At 43.7% G+C, this 19,823-nt stretch overlaps 1 protein-coding gene across 1 annotated transcript in view; it reads left to right on the forward strand.

Moving 5' to 3' along the window:
• The window catches only part of LOC109401821 (serine/threonine-protein kinase 32A), a 551,348-nt gene that overhangs the window by 79,297 nt on the left and 452,228 nt on the right, over positions 1–19,823 (forward strand). Inside the window, exon 3 of the mRNA XM_062844769.1 lies at positions 7,560–7,615. Within this exon, the coding sequence (XP_062700753.1) occupies positions 7,560–7,615 (56 nt within the window). The remainder of the gene's footprint in view (positions 1–7,559; positions 7,616–19,823) is intronic.

Raw genomic sequence — 19,823 nt, forward strand, 5'->3', positions numbered from 1 at the left:
GTCGAAAAAGTTCAAAAGGAATTAAAAAAAGTAGCTTGCTTCAAAAAAAAAAAAAAACGGAAAACCCTGAAGGATTTTCTGGATTGGCTTCCATTGAACAATCAGAAGAAATTTCCAAAGAAATACAGAAGATATCCACAAAGGAAACTTAAAAGAAATTATCAAAAAGCTTTTGCTAAGGGAATTGCTAGAGAAATTCCCAAAGCTAACGGCTTAATAATACCCAAAGGAATTGCCTAAATGTAAAAAATATAATTGAGAATTTTTTGAAGGAATTGAGAAAGAAATTGTACAGCAAAAATGTTTGTATGGCAAAAACCAAACGAATTACCCAAAGAATTTTATAACCAATTCTCAAAAAAATATAAAAATAGGTGTTTTTTTTTCAAAATAAAAAAAAAACCAAAAAAAAACCTAAAATTTAACTTCTTTTGAAATTTTTGAAGGAATTTTCAAAGAAATTATCAAAAGAATTCAAACATGTTTCCAGAAGAATTGCAAAAAAAAAAAACTAGTGAAAATAACAATGAAGTGTTCTCTGCAATTTCCGAAGGAAATTCATAAAAGAAATTTACAAGCGCATTGTTGAAAGATTTTCTTATAGAAATAAAGTAGGAGTTACCAAAAAAAAAAAAAAAAAAAATATTTCTGAAAAAGTTTCTACAGGAATTGTACAAATAAATTTCCAAAAAAGAGCATGAGATTTTCCCAAATAAAAAAACCTAACTTATTACAGAAGATCTTCCAAAGGAATTGACGGAGAACTTTGCGAAAAAGAACAGTTAGATCAATTCCCAAAAGAATAATCAATACAGCATCAAATAAAATTTCTAATGAAATTAAAAAAAAAAATAAAAATCTGACAGAATTCTCAAAGAATTGCCAACTAATTAAAAAAGAAATTGTTTGCGAAATGCCCAGATTGACAAAGATATTCGCAAAGGAATTGCAGAAGGGATTTCTACAGAAATTACCGGAAGGATTCAGATACAAATGGTCGAAGGAATTCCATAGAATATATAGGTTAAAAATATATAAATAAATAGCTATATCATTGTCTTCATTGTAGATTTTTTCGATTGGCCAATGCTGGCAAAATTTCTTAAAATATCGCAATAAAGCGCTGTTTGCAGTTCAGAAGGATTTTTTCAGCCTATCTTGATGCATGGGAAATTCCTTGCCTGAATCGCCCAAGAAACCGTTTTTCTTCGATCACAGTACGCAGTTGCGAAGAAATGACAGTTCAAATGGCAGTCACCGTGGAAAGTTTCTGCCAGGAATCGGTCAAGAAGTTTCTTGAGCGATTCCTTTCAAACACCAAACTAGGCTTAAAACATAACTGAGATAAATTCCTGTAAAGTTCACCTGGACGGGTTCCAGGCCGCATCACCTAATTTTCATCACCAGTTTCCTGGATATAGCCCTAGTCGTGGCCTTTTCCCGTCCGCCGAAGCCAAACCACGTGTTGTTATGGAAGAACATTAAATTTTATGATAATTCCCTGGCCCCATTAGTATTCACCGAAACAAAACACAGCATCCACACGCCACTTTCCGAGTTCCGCCGAGGCCAGGCAGTCGTGTATCGTGGTAAAAGTCCTATTTTTTTGCCTGTGGCGGAACTCTCACAGTTCATCGCGGGTTCTGGGGGACCCCATTTGGCCAATTTGGCCGGATGATTTATGCTGGCATTCGGTGGTGGCGGAAAAAAAAAACCCTATACCACAAATTCAACAAGACAGGCGAAATGTGTGGGTTTTTTGGTGAACGTGATGCCGGGCGTTTTTCTTTTTTTTTTCGAGCTCCCTTCTCACTGTTCTGAGTTTAATCGGCTGGTGAATTGTGTTCAGTTCAAGTCGGAATCAAAAAGGGGAAAGAATGGGACTGTATAAATTAATTGTTAATGGCCAGATAAAAGGATTAATGGAGCTCATGGAAATTGACAGTAACTGGTGAGTCGATGGGGTACGAACGATGGCGGACAATAAAAAAAGCAAGCGAAATGCCACAAAAATGATTGCGATTTTATCGTTGCGAGAGGTTAAACGGTAGACTTCCGTTGGTTGTGGTCGAGATTAATGCTTTGGATGGGTATTATTGTGTCTTAAAACTATTATGAGTTTTTAATTGGTTTTTCTTTTTTCGTGGTACAAACAACTGCGTCCCTTGATTGATATCTTTTCCAACATTTTCATGCTTAAGAGAACTTGAACTACGAGAACTAAGAGAAATAAAAGAACTAAGAGAACCAAGAGAACCAAGAGAACCAAGGAACCAAGAGAACCAAGAGAACCAAGAGAACCAAGAGAACCAAGAGAACCAAGAGAACTAAGAGAACCAAGAGAACCAAGAGAACCAAGAGAACCAAAAGTCCAGCATATCTATGAAAAACAGAAGATCAACATCATCTCATTGAATGGAAACTTCCCATTCGTTTTTACGACATGCTTAAATAATCTATCATGCCATTTCGTTCAACCACCAGAACAAAAACGCCTTTTTGGTCAGACCATCACATCATATAGGACGCGATAAAAATGATGATCTCGGGAAAATTTATGACAAATTTCTTTTCGGTGTCCTCCCCGTCTATCTTCTAACTCGCCATCACTCTATCACAATCGTCCCATCATCCGCAGGAACAGGTCGGACAGTAGAAAAGAATTTTACGTCCATGCCCTAATCGCATTATAATATTCTTTTTCCCCGACAACCTTCAATGGGGACAACGCAACACATGCCAGACCGGGAGACAGCCGAGTGCCAGCCCCAATCAATTTCGCCATTCATCCCTCTCGACAAGGCGACTCAACAGCATAGCTCTCCAATAACGACAACAACAACAACATCAACAGTGGGTAGTAGTAAAGCGATTCCGCTCACTCGAGGGTACATTTATTAGCTTTGGGTCCATCTGTTAGCTCCTTCCACCTTCTCGAGGCCCTGGTGGAAGCGGGGACCTGACGAAAGCTGTCTGCTCTCCGGAGACTCCGGTCGTGAACTCTCCAGTCGTGCACTATTTTGATATGCTGTGCCGCCTTGTGCCATCCACATCTACATAACGGATACTACTTAGCTAGTCGGTGATTTTTCTTCCTTTGGTACTGGCAGTGTTGCAGTGGTTTCCAAGCGAAGAATAAGACAGAGCAAAGTAGAGTAGAATCAGGACAGATGCAGAGCAGAAGCAGAAGCAGAAGCAGAAGCAGAAGCAGAAGCAGAAGCAGAAGCAGAAGCAGAAGCAGAAGCAGAAGCAGAAGCAGAAGCAGAAGCAGAAGCAGAAGCAGAAGCAGAAGCAGAAGCAGAAGCAGAAGCAGAAGCAGAAGCAGAAGCAGAAGCAGAAGCAGAAGCAGAAGCAGAAGCAGAAGCAGAAGCAGAAGCAGAAGCAGAAGCAGAAGCAGAAGCAGAAGCAGAAGCAGAAGCAGAAGCAGAAGCAGAAGCAGAAGCAGAAGCAGAAGCAGAAGCAGAAGCAGAAGCAGAAGCAGAAGCAGAAGCAGAAGCAGAAGCAGAAGCAGAAGCAGAAGCAGAAGCAGAAGCAGAAGCAGAAGCAGAAGCAGAAGCAGAAGCAGAAGCAGAAGCAGAAGCAGAAGCAGAAGCAGAAGCAGAAGCAGAAGCAGAAGCAGAAGCAGAAGCAGAAGCAGAAGCAGAAGCAGAAGCAGAAGCAGAAGCAGAAGCAGAAGCAGAAGCAGAAGCAGAAGCAGAAGCAGAAGCAGAAGCAGAAGCAGAAGCAGAAGCAGAAGCAGAAGCAGAAGCAGAAGCAGAAGCAGAAGCAGAAGCAGAAGCAGAAGCAGAAGCAGAAGCAGAAGCAGAAGCAGAAGCAGAAGCAGAAGCAGAAGCAGAAGCAGAAGCAGAAGCAGAAGCAGAAGCAGAAGCAGAAGCAGAAGCAGAAGCAGAAGCAGAAGCAGAAGCAGAAGCAGAAGCAGAAGCAGAAGCAGAAGCAGAAGCAGAAGCAGAAGCAGAAGCAGAAGCAGAAGCAGAAGCAGAAGCAGAAGCAGAAGCAGAAGCAGAAGCAGAAGCAGAAGCAGAAGCAGAAGCAGAAGCAGAAGCAGAAGCAGAAGCAGAAGTAGAAGCAGAAGCAGAAGCAGAATCAGAAGCAGAAGCAGTGCAGAACCAGAGCAGAACAACAGTAAAACAGTTGCAGAGTAAAAGGGAAACAGAAACAAATAATTTCCTTAGATAACTTCAAGGGTCGCAGTTTGACAACCCCTGCCCTATCCGAAGACCATTTTCTTCATGGAAAGCCGCCCGTCACAAAATGACATGGGTCGTATTTTCTTCTGTCCTACGAGAACCGTTCGCCCTGGCTCTTTTAGAAACAGCATCACCACCGCACCGGTACGTTATATGAACCTACGTACGGTACCCAGAAGAAACTTGAGCAATCAGGTCTAGAGAGAGAGAGAGGTCGTTCCGGAGGACTCGCTCGACCTCGACGGGTCGGTGGAACCTACCTACCTACGATCGTTGGAGAATTTTATGAAATCTTTTCGATGCTATGCCAACAGACATCGCCTACGGTTTCATTTCAGGGTGGTTGGAATCCCTCCTGGGGCTAGTAATATTCGACTGGAGGACGACGGTTTTGTCCTCAGGGACAGTGTTTCGTCTCGTAGGCGATTTATTAGGGTGCGGAGATTTGAATCAACCTTCAAAATTAGCCATAGTTTAAAAAAAAAATTCGCTGGAGATCTTGTCGAAGGATTTCAGGAGAAAATGACAACAATCATAAAGAAATGCTTTATACAAGTTCCCGAAGGAATCCTTGGGCCGATTCCTGAAGGAATACTTGGAATCCTGGAGGAATCCGTGGACGGATTCTTGAAGGCCTTGGACGGATTCCTGGCGGCATTCTGGGACAGAATGGACAGCATCCTGGAGGAATCCTCGGACAGATTCCTGGAGGAATCGTCGGACGGATTCCTGGAGGAATCGTCGGACGGATTCCTGGAGGAATCGTCGGACGGATTCCTGGAGGAATCGTCGGACGGATTCCTGGAGGAATCGTCGGACGGATTCCTGGAGGAATCGTCGGACGGATTCCTGGAGGAATCGTCGGACGGATTCCTGGAGGAATCGTCGGACGGATTCCTGGAGGAATCCTCGGACGGATTCCTGGAGGAATCCTCGGACGGATTCCTGGAGGAATCCTCGGACGGATTCCTGGAGGAATCCTCGGACGAATTCTTGAAGGAATCCTCGGACGGATTCCTGGAGGAATCCTCGGACGGATTCCTGGAGGAATCCTCGGACGAATTCTTGAAGGAATCCTCGGACGGATTCCTGGAGGAATCCTCGGACGGATTCCTGGAGGAATCCTCGGACGGATTCCTGGAGGAATCCTCGGACGGATTCCTGGAGGAATCCTCGGACGGATTCCTGGAGGAATCCTCGGACGGATTCCTGGAGGAATCCTCGGACGGATTCCTGGAGGAATCCTCGGACGGATTCCTGGAGGAATCCTCGGACGGATTCCTGGAGGAATCCTCGGACGGATTCCTGGAGGAATCCTCGGACGGATTCCTGGAGGAATCCTCGGACGGATTCCTGGAGGAATCCTCGGACGGATTCCTGGAGGAATCCTCGGACGGATTCCTGGAGGAATCCTCGGACGGATTCCTGGAGGAATCCTCGGACGGATTCCTGGAGGAATCCTCGGACGGATTCCTGGAGGAATCCTCGGACGGATTCCTGGAGGAATCCTCGGACGGATTCCTGGAGGAATCCTCGGACGGATTCCTGGAGGAATCCTCGGACGGATTCCTGGAGGAATCCTCGGACGGATTCCTGGAGGAATCCTCGGACGGATTCCTGGAGGAATCCTCGAACGGATTCCTGGAGGAATCCTCGGACGGATTCCTGGAGGAATCCTCGGACGGATTCCTGGAGGAATCCTCGAACGGATTCCTGGAGGAATCCTCGGACGGATTCCTGGAGGAATCCTCGGACGGATTCCTGGAGGAATCCTCGGACGGATTCCTGGAGGAATCCTCGGACGGATTCCTGGAGGAATCCTCGGACGGATTCCTGGAGGAATCCTCGGACGGATTCCTGGAGGAATCCTCGGACGGATTCCTGGAGGAATCCTCGGACGGATTCCTGGAGGAATCCTCGGACGGATTCCTGGAGGAATCCTCGGACGGATTCCTGGAGGAATCCTCGAACGGATTCCTGGAGGAATCCTCGAACGGATTCCTGGAGGAATCCTCGGACGGATTCCTGGAGGAATCCTCGGACGGATTCCTGGAGGAATCCTCGGACGGATTCCTGGAGGAATCCTCGGACGGATTCCTGGAGGAATCCTCGGACGGATTCCTGGAGGAATCCTCGGACGGATTCCTGGAGGAATCCTCGGACGGATTCCTGGAGGAATCCTCGGACGGATTCCTGGAGGAATCCTCGGACGGATTCCTGGAGGAATCCTCGGACGGATTCCTGGAGGAATCCTCGGACGGATTCCTGGAGGAATCCTCGGATGGATTCCTGGAGGAATCCTCGGACGGATTCCTGGAGGAATCCTCGGACGGATTCCTGGAGGAATCCTCGGACGGATTCCTGGAGGAATCCTCGGACGGATTCCTGGAGGAATCCTCGGACGGATTCCTGGAGGAATCCTCGGACGGATTCCTGGAGGAATCCTCGGACGGATTCCTGGAGGAATCCTCGGACGGATTCCTGGAGGAATCCTCGGACGGATTCCTGGAGGAACCTCGGACGGATTCCTGGAGGAATCCTCGGACGGATTCCTGGAGGAATCCTCGGACGGATTCCTGGAGGAATCCTCGGACGGATTCCTGGAGGAATCCTCGGACGGATTCCTGGAGGAATCCTCGGACGGATTCCTGGAGGAATCCTCGGACGGATTCCTGGAGGAATCCTCGGACGGATTCCTGGAGGAATCCTCGGACGGATTCCTGGAGGAATCCTCGAACGGATTTCTGGATGAATCCTCAACGAATTCTTGGATGAATCCTTGGACCGATTCCTGGGTGCATTCCAAGAAGATTCCTGGGCGGATATCAAGAGGAATCCTGGGCGGATTTCTGAAGGAATTCTGAGCAGATTTCAGAAGAAAACCTGGGCGGATTTCACAAGGAATCCTGGGCGGATTCCAGGAGGAATCTTCGGTGGAATCCGGGAGGAATTCTGGGCACATTTCAGAAGGAATCCTTAAGCGGATTCTTGTTAAAACCTCTGATGGATGTTTTCCCACACCCTAATGGCACAACCTTATCAGCATTATCAAGTTGTTCATCGTTGGTGGGATGTACAACTTCCAACGGAATGGCACTTTATTTGCATCTCATGCCGAGAGAGAATATTAAATCAAGAACCTGGAGGTGGTTCTGACCCCATATGCCTCCGCACACTCGATGAGGGAATTTTAGTGAATTCCACTCCTAAGTATAGATTGATAACTTTTTCCCCTGCGTAGGGGGGGGAAACCGATCCCATAATTTCTAAAAATGTCTTTCAACTTTTAATTGAGCTCTTAGATCGATTTCCATTGAAAGCCATTTCCTCATTATAATTTCACTCTGTCTTTCTGGCTCTTTCTACTTACAGTTAATTTCGATCATTTCCAAATCCTGAGAAACATCGGCAAGGGAAGCTTTGGAAAGGTAAGACGAGAACTCATTCAAGCATATGTCCTGGTACATTCCTTCTTCCTAGCAGTCAGCAGCGCAGCACCAGTGTAGATATCCTAACGAGCGTAGTCTTACATATCGATTCGTTCGTTCATTCATTCGTTATCCTAATTGAACGCCATCGTTGCCAACCGACTGACTGCCTGCATCATCTAGGTATATCGTCTACATTTCACAGATCGAAAAAAGAGTGTAAAATTCTGTGACATATGATGCACATGATTGGAGCGTGGGATATCACAGAAGTTTACATAACATATGATGTAAAAGTCATAAAATCTCATGTAAACTTCCATTATATGTCATGTAATCCAACATGACACTGTGTGTTTACATGACATATAACACAAATTTACATGATATATCATGTAAACCATCATAACACTAAGTTTACATGACAAAAATGAAGTTTACATGACGTGTAAATCTCATTATTTTTATCTGTGTTCATCAACTCGAAGCGACGGAGACGATGTCGTCCTCGTCCCTTTCTAATAATAATACTCATCATCCGGTTCGGTGATGTAGCTACGGGACGGGTATGTTAATCAAAGAGAGGAAATTTGCCCCAAATGTTGAAAATTCCGAAACGGTAGTGCAAGCGGTAACGAATATGTAGGGAGGTGCTTTCATGCGAAAGGTGTTCAATTTCCGGTGAACAGCTGGTGGAAATAAGGCGATGGAAGCTCGAATTGGTTGTAATAATTTGTGCTCTCAGATGGCAACTTTGGATATGGGGTTATTGTTGCGATAGCATTTCGTATAGAGAATCCGTTAAGACCAAATTGCTAAGTGAGAACAAACTTTCATGCTAATTCAAAGGATAAGAATAAGATGAGGAGAATGAGAATAAACATAGTTCTGAAGGATACTGATAGAGGGCGCTCGATCTAATTTAGAATATTGAATTGTTTGTGTAAAACCTTTTATAACAGTAGTAGTAAATGCCGATACCAGTTGATGCATGCTGAACTGGATGATAGGGAGTGAATAACGGTTGCACTGAAAATTTGTGAGTTCAAGTACATGAAGTACGTTATGATTAAACTAATAAATCATTTTTGTAGCTTTAGCTTATCCACCAATCTGAGCCTTTAGATCTGTTGAAAGAAGTTCAGACAAAAACTAAAAACCCTACCCTTCGGTAACAGTTATTGATAGGGCTGATAGGGCATCGTTACTGGGGATTTTTATTTATTACCATACGGGTTTGGGCCGAAGGGTCTCAGATTTTCATGAAACTTTTTCCACAGGCAGGGCTGATGGATATATAAACAAAAAAAATGTGAAAAAAATCAGGGTCACCTACTTTCCCTGAAAACTTTGTTTTCCCCTGACACTACATACTTTGAAAAATCATAACTCAAGTACGAAGCATCGTTGAAACAAAGTTTTTAAATGAAAATGAAAGCAAATTTTCTCAGAAATAAAAAAAAAGATGAAGTGGAAAAAGTTTTCCACAAAATTTCCACCGTTGAGAAAATTCATAAAGAAAAGCCGGAAAAACTATGCCTGAACTTGTGGAAGATTTTCAAAAACATATTTTTGAGAAGGTAATTTCATAAGCTTTGATCGCTGAAATTTTTGGAATGCATTTTTTTTCGTTCCTGAATTATGACCAATTTTGTGAAAATGACCATATAATATAGGCTTGCTAATATAATTTCTACCTGAGAGGCTTTCCACGAAGCAGCACGAAAATTATTTAAATTTTTAATTTTGCATTTTTGATTGGCCTACATTTTTGCACAGCTGTTCTTATCAATACTGTTCTTACCGGGACCGCTGGAGATTACCCAGGATTCGGACTTTTGGGGAAAATCGTTTGAGCACTGGACACACCCGGCGTAGGAAAATCGACAAACACTTTTATTGCAACGATTTAGAACGAAACTACAACGTTTATTAGAGCTCGACGGATTATATTAAATTGCTGTTTTGATGCTCATGCGCGCGAGATCGAGAGCTAACTGACTGCCCTGAGTATATAAAGCGATACCCTAGGGTCAGTGTGGTGAATATACGCGCGAATACAACCGATCGCGATCGATTCGGTTCCACGACAAGCTACCTGGACTGTGCGAGACAATCTTATGATAATAATGAGGGTAAAAGAGATATCGATCCTCTGATCGTGTGGAACATGTTAGGGTTACTAGTAGAGCTACTCCTAAACATGCCGGCCGCCTTGAAATCATAGGGATTTCAATCAAAATCTGGGCTGAATGTTTCGACCGACACTGTAGTGGACCTAACTGAATCTACCTGCTATTTACTTCCTAGTTTGTTTTGATTTTGGTATTCTTATATACTATCACTTTCTGCATTATTGAAGTGGAGAACGATGACCTGGCTAGTGTCGATGCAACTGCCGGGCGGTTGTTGTTTGACGCTGGATGGGACTACGTCCTAACGATGCTGATGGTGGCTACTATTGACTTCTGCTGAAGCACGACTACAACGACGGCGACGAATTTTGGTTCCTTTTGGCTTGGAGTGATGGCTTCGATAGATGGATTGATAGCCGTTCTACGCTGCTGTACACCGCCGTTCTCGCGGCACGGTCGAACCATACCGTTTCTAATAGTGGGTGGCTTCGCTGACGGTGTCCTTCGTCCTCGGGTGGAAAGGTGACATCAATCGACGCTAGAAATGAACGGGTGCTTTTTACCTTGAATTTATGAACTAGAACAGAACTTGCCTGGAGCGGAGGCCTCCTGGCCTCCGCGGGTGCCCCAGGCACCGATGACGACAACTGGAGTGTCGCTTCGAGGGGTTTGGGTTGCTCAGTAGTGGTCTACGATGATACGATGCTGCGACGACAACGACAGTCCTCCGGTCGGGTTGATCAGGCCCAGTGGACGACTTGTTGATTGCGAGTGCAGCGATGCCGAGCAATGGTACCAGTTGCTCGGGTGAAAATTGACGTTGATTGAACGGTGGATGCGCTATGACCTTTCAGCGAGAGTGGTTAGTTCATGGTTGACACAAATTGACGTCACAACGAGCTATTGATGATTGGACGGACGATATGGACATCATGGATAGGGCATGCCAGACGATTACATGACGAATCACAGCGTGATTGACGGATTGGAACAGCTTGGACCAGATAACGACGCGACGTCTTCATGGTGACGGGCGTCCCCGTAGGGAGCCACCGGGCTATGGGGGATCAACATTCCTTGAGCTTTTTGAAATATTCAATAATACAACTACTTAACTGGAAAGCGGAGGCCTTCATGGTGAAGACCCCCGCAGTGCCGAAGCACCAAGAAGAGACTACTGCTCTTCGTCTGTGGATGCATTATCCTTGATAGGGAGAACGCAGATCTTGGATATACCTCGCTTGAAGATCCCGTCCTTCAAGGGCGTAGCCAGCTTTTTGGTCAGGGGGGGGCGAGCACCCTTACACTGAAAACCACTTTGCAGTAACAAGGAGTTCAAATACTTAATCATTTAAATAAAAATAAAAGAGAAGTATGAAATATGGGTGATTAACAGGAATGGTTCAATGGAAGAACCATATATGATTATAAATAATCCTGAGGAATTCCTCAAGATATTGCTTCAGGAATTTCTTAACAAATGCCATCATGAATTTGAATTTACCCAGCAGTTTCTCCAGAAATTTCTTTAATATTTTTCCAGGTTATTTTAATGTAGATATTCCAGAAGCAATTACCTTCGGAAAACTTGCAGTAATTCCGTTGGGAATACCTTCAGAAATTTCTTCAATAATTCCTCCAGAAGTTTTATTACGAATTTCACCATGCATTCTTTTGAGAGTTTCCCCAGTAATTCTTTACAAATGTCATACTTAATTCCACCAGAAATCCGTTTGAGAAGCTCCAGAAAATACTTTAAGAATTTCTCCGGGAATTCTTTCAAAAATTCCAATCAAACTAAGATTCCTTTCCTTGAGGAATACCCTAAGAAATTTTTGGAGAAATTTCTTCGAAAAATCCTTTAATGAATCCATGAGGAATTCCACCTGAAATTCCTTGACAAATTTTTCAGAAATTTCATGAGGAATTCCTTCATTTCTAAAGCTTCTTGAGAAATTCCATAAGACATTCCTTCGAGCGTTCTTCTACGATTTCCTTTAGAAGATTCTTCGGGAATTCCTTGAGGAATTTCTTTGAAATAGATTTAGAATATTCCTTGAGGAACTCCTTCGGAGTTTTCGTGAGGAATTCTTCCGAAAATTCCTTGAGGAATGCCTTCAAAAATTCTTGGAGGAATTCATCCGGAAATTTCTGTGAGAATTCTTCCCAAATTTCTGAAGCAATTCTTTCGAAAATATTGAAAAAAAATCACTAAAAGTCTCTTGAGATATCCCTTCTGAAATTCCATAAGGAATTTCTTTAAAAATCTTTTAAAAATTCCTTGAAAAAATATTTCGTAAATTCCTGAAGAAATGCTTTTGTGGTTTTTTATTTCCTAGAGGAACTCATTCGGAAATTCTTTGAAGAGTTCCTTTAAAAATGCCTTGATAAGGAAAATTCGGAAATTGTTAAAGGATTTCGTTTGGATTTTTTTTTTGACATATGTCTGAAATGTCTTATGGAATACCTTCGGAAATTTTGTGAGAAATTGTTTGATAAGTTCGTTGAGGATTTTTTTTTGGTTTTTTATAAATCTTTACGAAATTCTTCAAGGAATTTCAGCGAAAGATCCTTGAGAAGTTTCTTCGGGAATTCTTAAAGAAATTCCTTCAATAATGTATTGCGAAACTCCTACGAAAACTTGAGAAACTTCTTCAAACATTCCTTCAGAAACACGTTTGGGGGTTATGTGAGAAAATCCTAAGGAAATTTTTTGACGACAACCGTCAAAAATTTTTGGAGGAATTCATTCGGAAATTTTTGGAGATATTTCAAAGCAAATCCATAAGAAATTTCTTTGCAAATTCCGGGAGGGATTTCTTTGGAAATTCGTAGAGAAATTCCTTCGGAAATTCAGGAGAAAATCCTTTGAAAATTCCAGGAGAAATTCCTTTGAAAATTACTGGAGGAATTCCTACGGAAATTCCTGGACAAGCTCCTTCGGAAACTCATGGAGGAATTCTTCGGGGAAATCCTGGAGGAATTCCCTCGGAAATTCTTGGAGGAATTCCTTCGAGAATTCGTGGAGGATTTCCTTCCGGAATTCTTGGACGAATTTCTTAGGAATTTCCTGGAGTAATTTCTTCGAAAATACCTGGAAAAATTCCTTCCTGAAATTTCTGGAGGAATTCCTTCGGAAATTCATGGAGGAATTCCTTCAGAAAATCTTTGAGCGATTCCTTCGCAAAAGTCCTGGAGGAATTCCTTCTGGAATTTATGGAGGAACTCCTACGGAAATTCGTGAAGGAATTCTTTGAGAAATTCTTTCGAAAATTCCTGGTGGAATTCCTTCGGACATTCATGAAAGAATTCTTTCGGAAATTCCGGCAGGAGCTCCTTTTAAAATTCCTGGTGAAATTCCTTTGAAATTCCTTGGAGGAATTCCACCGGAAATTACTGCAGGAATTCCCTCGAAAATTCCAGGAGGAATTCCTTCGGAAATTGCTGGAAGATTTCCTTCAGAAATTCCTGAAGGAATTCCTTCGGAAATTTATGAAGCAATTCCTTTTGAAATTCCAGGAGGAATTCCTTCGGAAATTGCAGAAGGAATTTCTTTGAAAATTCCTGGAGGATCTCCTTCGGAAATTCCTGGAGGATCTCCTCCGGAAATTTCTGAAGAAATTCATGGAGGAATTTCTCAGGAAATTCCTGGAGGAATTCCTTTGAAAATTCGTGGAGGAATTTCTTCAGAAATTCGTGAATGAATTCTTTCGGAAAATTTCTGGAGCAATTCCTTCGGAAATTCATGGAGCAACTCCTTCGGAAAATGCTTTAGGAATTCCTTCGCAAAATTCCTGGAGGAATTCCTTCGGAAATTCATGGAGGAATCCCTTCGGTATTTCCTGGAGAAATTCTTCCGGAAATTCCTCGAGGAATTTCTTCGGAAATTCGTGGAGGGATTCCGTCGGAAAATTTCTGGAGGAATTCCTTTGGTAATTCATGTAAGAATTCCTTCGGAAAATTCTTTAGAAATTCCTTCGCAAAATTCCTGGAGGAATTCATTCGGAAATTCATGGAGGAATTCCTTCGGACATTCATGGAGGAATTCCTTCGGAAATTCCAGGAGGACATCCTTTAAAAATTCCAAGAGGAAATCCTTTGAAAATTCCTAGAAGAATTTCTTCGGAAATTCTTGGAGGAATTCCTCCGGAAATTCCTCGAGGAATTCCTTCGGAAATTCGTAGAGGAATCCCGTTGGAAAATTTCTGGAGGAATTCTTTCGGAAATTCATGGAGGGGTTTCTTCGGACATTCATGAAGGAATTCCTTCGGAAATTCCAGGAGGAAATCCTTTGAAAATTCCAAGAGGAATTCCCTTGAAAATTCCTGGAAGAATTCCTTTGGAAATTCCTGGAGGAATTCCTCCGGAAATTCCTAGAGTAATTCCTCCAGAAATTTGTGGAGGAATTTTTCCAAAATTTCCTGGAGGAATTTCTCCGGAAGTTCCTGGAGGATTTCCCTCCGAAATTCCTGGAGGAATTGCCACAGAAATTCCTGGAGGAATTCTCTCGGAAATACATGGAGGAATTCATTCGGAAAATCCTGAAGGAATTCCTTCGCAAAATTCCTGGTGGAATTACATCGGAAATTCATGGAGAAATTCCTTTGGAAATTTCCAAAGGAATTTCTCCAGGAATTTACGACAGAATTTCTCCTGGAATTTCTGAAGGAATTCTTCCTGGAATTTCCAAAAAAAATCCTTCAGGAATTTCCAAAAGAGTTTCTCCAGGAATTTCCGTAGAAATTTCCATAGGAATTCCTCCAGAAATTTCCAATGGAATTCCTCCGGGAATTTTCAAGAAATTTCTCCAAGAATTTCCGAAGGAATTCCTCCAGGAATTTCCGAAATAATTGCTCCACGAATTTCAGAAGGAATGCATCCAAGAGATTCCGGAGGGATTTCTCCAGGAATTTCCGAAGAAATTCCGAAAGAATTCCTGCAGGAATTTTCATGAATCTTCAAACGAATTCGTCCAGCAATTTCCGAAGGAATTCCTCCCGGAATTTCCGAAAGAATTCCTCCAGGAATTTTTGAAGGAATTCCTAACGGAATTTGTAAAGAAATTCCTCCTTGAATTTTAGAGGGAATTCCTCTTGGAATTTCCAAAAATAAAATCCAAAAAGACTTTCCGAAAAAAAATCTCCAGGAATTTCCGAAGGAATACCTCCAGATATTTCCGAAAGAATACCTCCAGGAATTTCCGAAGGAATTCTTCCAGTAATTTCCGAAGAAATTATTCCAGCAATTTCCGAAGCAATTCCTCCTGGAATTTCCAAAGGAATTCGTCCAGTAGTTTCCGAAGGAATTCCTCCAGGAATCATAAAAAGCATTCCTCTACGAAATTTAGAATGATTTTTTTCCAGGAATGTCCTAAGGAATTCATCCAAGGATTTTCTCAGGAATTTCTCTATAGATTTCTGAAAGAATTCCTCCAGAAATTTCCGGAGGTATTCATCCAAGATTTTTCGAGGGAACTCCCCAAGGAATTTCAAAAGGGATTCCTCCAGAAATTTTCGAAGGAATTCCTTCAGGAATTTCCGAACGAATTCTTTCAGGAATTTCCGAAGGAATTCCTTCAGGAATTTCCGAAGGAATTCTTCCAGGAATTTGCGAAGGGATTCCTCCAAGAATTCTGAAATTTTTTAAGGAATTCCTCCAGGATTTTTTGAAGGAATTGCTTCAGGAATTTCCGAAGCAATTCCTTCCGGAATTTACGAAAGAATTCCTCCAGGAATGCCTAAAGAAATTCATTCTGGAATTTCCGAATGAATTCTTCCAGGAATCTCCAAAGGAATTCGTCCAGCAATTTCCAAAGGAATTCCTCCCGGAATTTCTGAAAGAATTCCTCCAGAAATTTCCGAAAGTATTCATCCAAGATTTTTCGAAAGACCTCGCCAAGGAATTTCCGAAGGAATTTCTCCAGAAATTTCAGAAGGAATTCTTCCAGGATTTTGCGAAGGGATTCCTCCAAGAATTTTGGAAGGAATTCCTCCAGGAATTTCCAATGGAATTCCTCCAGCAATTTCCGATGGAATTCCTTCAGGAATTTCCGAAAGAATCCCTCCAGGAATTCCTAAATGAATTTCTTCTGGAATTTCCGAATGAATTCCTCCGGCAATGTCTAAAGGAATTCGTCCAGCAATTTCCGAAGGAATTCCCCCCGAAATTTCTGAAAGAATTTTCCAGGAATTTTTAAAGGAATTCCTTATGGAATTTCCGAAGGAACTCCTCCCGTAATTTCCGAAAGAATTCCTTCAGGATTTTCCGAAGGAATTCTGCTAGGAATTTCCGACGGTAATTCTCCAGGAATTTCCAAAAAAAATCTAAAAAGAATTTCCGAAAAAAATCCTCCAGGAATTTCTGAAGGAATTCCTCCAGGAATTTCCGAAGGAATTCCTCCAGGAATTTCCAAAAGAATTCGTCCAGTAATTGCCGACGAAATTATTGCAGGAATTTCCGAAGGAATTCCTCCTGGAATTTCCAATGTAATTCGCCCAGCAATTTCCGAAGGGATTCCTCCCGGAATTTCCGAAAGAATTCCTCCAGGAATTCCTAAAGGAATTCCTCCTGGAATTCCAAAGGAATTCGTCCAGCAATTTCCGAAGGAATTCCTCCCGAAACTTCTGAAAGAATTTCTCCAGGAATTTCCGATGGAATTCCTCCTGGAATTTCTGAAGGAATTCTTGCAGGAATTCCGCTAGGAGTTTCCGAAGGAATTTCTGCAAGAATTTCCAAAAAAAATCCAAAAAGTATTTCCGAAAAATTTCCTCCACGACTTTCCGAAGGAATTCCTCCAGGACTTTCGGAAGGAATTCCTCCAGGAATTTTCAATGACATTCGTCCAGCAATCTCCGAAGGAATTCCTCCAGGAATTTCCAAAAGCATTCCCCCAGGAAGTTTGGAATTATTTTGTCCAGGAATTTCGTAAGGAATTCACCAAAGGATTTCCTTACGAATTTCTCTATGGATTTCTGAAAGAATTCCTCCAGGAATCTCCGAAGGTATTCATCCAAGATTTTCCCAAGGAACTGCCCAAGAAATTTCCGAAGGAATTGCTCCAGGAATTTCCGAAGGAATTCCTTCAGGAATTTCCGATGGAATTCTTCCAGGAATTTGCGAAGGGACTCCTCCAGGAATATTGGATGGAATTCCTTCAGGAATTTCTAAAGGAATTCCGCCATGTATTTCCGAAGGAACACCCTCAGGAATTTTCGAAGGTATTCCTCCAAGAATTTCTGAAGGAATTCCTGCATACATTAAAAAAAATACGAGGATGCAGGAGAATTTTATTTTTACTAGTCAAAAACAGCTCTGATCATCTATGTTTTTCGGTTAAGTTAAAATATAGTTGATCGGTCAGGGGGGGGCCACGGCCCCCCCCTGCCCCCCCTGGCTACGCCCTTGCCGTCCTTGGTGCGAACGTTCACTACTCGGACGTTTCCATCCGAGCCGACGTAGATTTCGGTGACTCGCCCCAATTTCCACCGTTGTGGAGGCAAATTGTCCTCCTTCACCAATACCATGGTGCCGATCTTGATATTGTCGCGTTTTCTCGTCCATTTGGTCCTATTATGCAAGTCTGACAGGTAGTGCGTCTTCCATTTCCGCCAGAGTTTTTGCACAAATTCTTGCGACCGCTGCCAGGCTGCCAACCGATTGTCTGGTATCTCCTGCAAATCGGGTTCAGGCACCGCTGTCAAGGGTCTTCCAACCAGAAAGTGTCCCGGGGTTAGGGGAGCATAGTCGTTAGGGTCGTTGCTAAGCGGAGTCAGTGGGCGCGAATTAAGTATTGCGGCCACTTGCTGAACAATGGTGTGCAACTCGTCGTAGCTTAACTGCTGATTACCGACTATCTTCCGAAAATGTACCTTAAAGGATTTGACCGCCGCCTCCCAGAGTCCACCGAAATTGGGAGAGCGTGCCGGTATGAACTTTAACTGAATTCCTTCATCTTCAGCTGTGCGGACTACGGTGTATTGAAACTGCTGATCGAGAAACTGGAGACGCAACTCCTCCAATTCCCTGTTGGCTCCTACGAAATTGGTGGCATTGTCGCACATGACCACCTGTGGCTTTCCTCTGACTGCAACAAATCGTTTAAAGGCCGCCAAGAAAGCTTGAGTCGACAAATCCGGAACAACTTCCATGTGCACAGCCTTCGTTGCCAGACAAACGAAAATAGCTACGAAGCACTTCACCGCTATGCTGCGCCGAACTGGATATTTGATGTAGAATGAGCCACACAAATCTACACCAACCTTAAGGAATACGGCTGCAGGATTGACTCGAACCGACGGGAGATCGGCCATTAGCTGCTCGTGAATGGTGGGCTTGCTCCGGAAGCACGTTACACACTCATGACACACCGTGCGGGCCAGATCACGTGCGTTCGTGGGCCAGAATTTCTCTCTGACGGAGGCCACCAGAAGTTGTTGGCCAGCATGGAAGTGTTTGATGTGGTAGTGCCGCAAAATCTGCTTGGTGAACGGATGGTGGTGGTGGAGTATCATAGGATGCTTTCGACTCTTCGCGATTGGCGCGATAGCAAGCCGGCCGCCAACGCGAAGCGTTTTATCAACCAAAATGGGATGAAGAGAAAGGATTTTGGACGAAGTCTTCACCTCCCGGCCACGAGAAAGAGCCGCAACTTCCTCGGGAAAGCTGTCTTCCTGCGCTAAACGAACTAGGACGCTCGTCGCTTCGTTCAACTCTTGGAGCTTGATAGGGAGGAGAAAGATTTCGCTAGGAGTCTTCACACGAGCTGGCAATGCGACAGAAGCTCGCTCCTCGAGGAGAGAGTGTTGGGCATCCGGGATAGTGGGTGAACTGCTAGGCCACCTTGAGCGATCCTGCCGTAGCCACAGAGGACCTTCAAACCATGTCGTTTCGTACTTCAACTGCGCAGGTATCATGCCACGCGAGATTATGTCCGCCGGATTGTCCGCTCCAGCTACATGGTTCCATACGCCATTGCTGGTTATGTGCTGGATCTCCGATACTCGATTTGCCACGAAAATCTGCCAGCGGGAGGGTGGAGAAGCTAGCCAGTACTTCACGATTGTGGAGTCGGTCCAGAAAAACGGTTGGAATGGAACCTGAACACTGCTACAGACCTTTTCATACAAATAACTCAACAAAAGCGCTGCGGAAAGTTCTAGACGTGGCGTCGAAAGGACCTTCTTCTTCCGCTTCAAATCTTCCAGTGGTGCAACCCTTGACTTGGCCGTGATGAGCCTGACGGTTATTGTGCCGTCAACCGTGATACATCGCAAATAGAGACAGGCTCCATAGGCAGCGTTGGAAGCATCTGCAAATCCATGCAGTTCTACCGTTACTAGGTCCTTCGTAAATGAGACAAAGCGTGGCACAGAAAGAGTGTCCAACGCCAGCAGATTTCTCCGAAATTCAATCCATGCATTCTGTAGTTCTTCCGGCAGCAGGTCGTCCCAGTCGCATTTCTGCTTCCACAGTGTTTGTAGGAATATCTTTGCCTGCACAACTACCGGACCGATTAGCCCTAATGGATCGAAAATCTTGGCTGATTCCGACAAAACGGTTCTCTTGGTGATAGGAGCATCCGATTCTAGTTGGGGTACGGTGAAACGAAAAATATCTGCAGCTGGTTCCCATATCAGACCAAGAGTTTTCACGGCGGAGGTTGACGAATCCAGTTCAAATGAAATTCGTTCGTCCCGAAGCTCAACTGGAACGTTGGAAAGCAATTCAGCGCTGTTGGAACTCCACTTCCGCAAGATAAAGCCTGCTGAATTGGTCAGATCAATCAAATCCGACACTAGAGATCTGCCTTCCTCCAAATCGTCAGTTCCGCTCAACGCATCATCCACGTAGAAGTCCTTCTTGACCGTTTTTGCAGCAGCTGGATGGGTTGCTGCACCCTCAGTTCCCAGTCGTTGAAGGCACTTCGTTGCCAGGTATGGCGCAGAGCTGGTTCCGTAGGTAACCGTGGTCAGTTTATACGCCTTAACGGGATCATCGGAAGACGGTCTCCAGAGAATGCACTGCAGTATGTGGTCAGCTGGGCAAACCTTCACCATTCTATACATTTTCGCCAC

Source organism: Aedes albopictus, chromosome 1, assembly GCF_035046485.1.
Source record: "Aedes albopictus strain Foshan chromosome 1, AalbF5, whole genome shotgun sequence".
Lineage (NCBI taxonomy): Eukaryota > Metazoa > Arthropoda > Insecta > Diptera > Culicidae > Aedes > Aedes albopictus.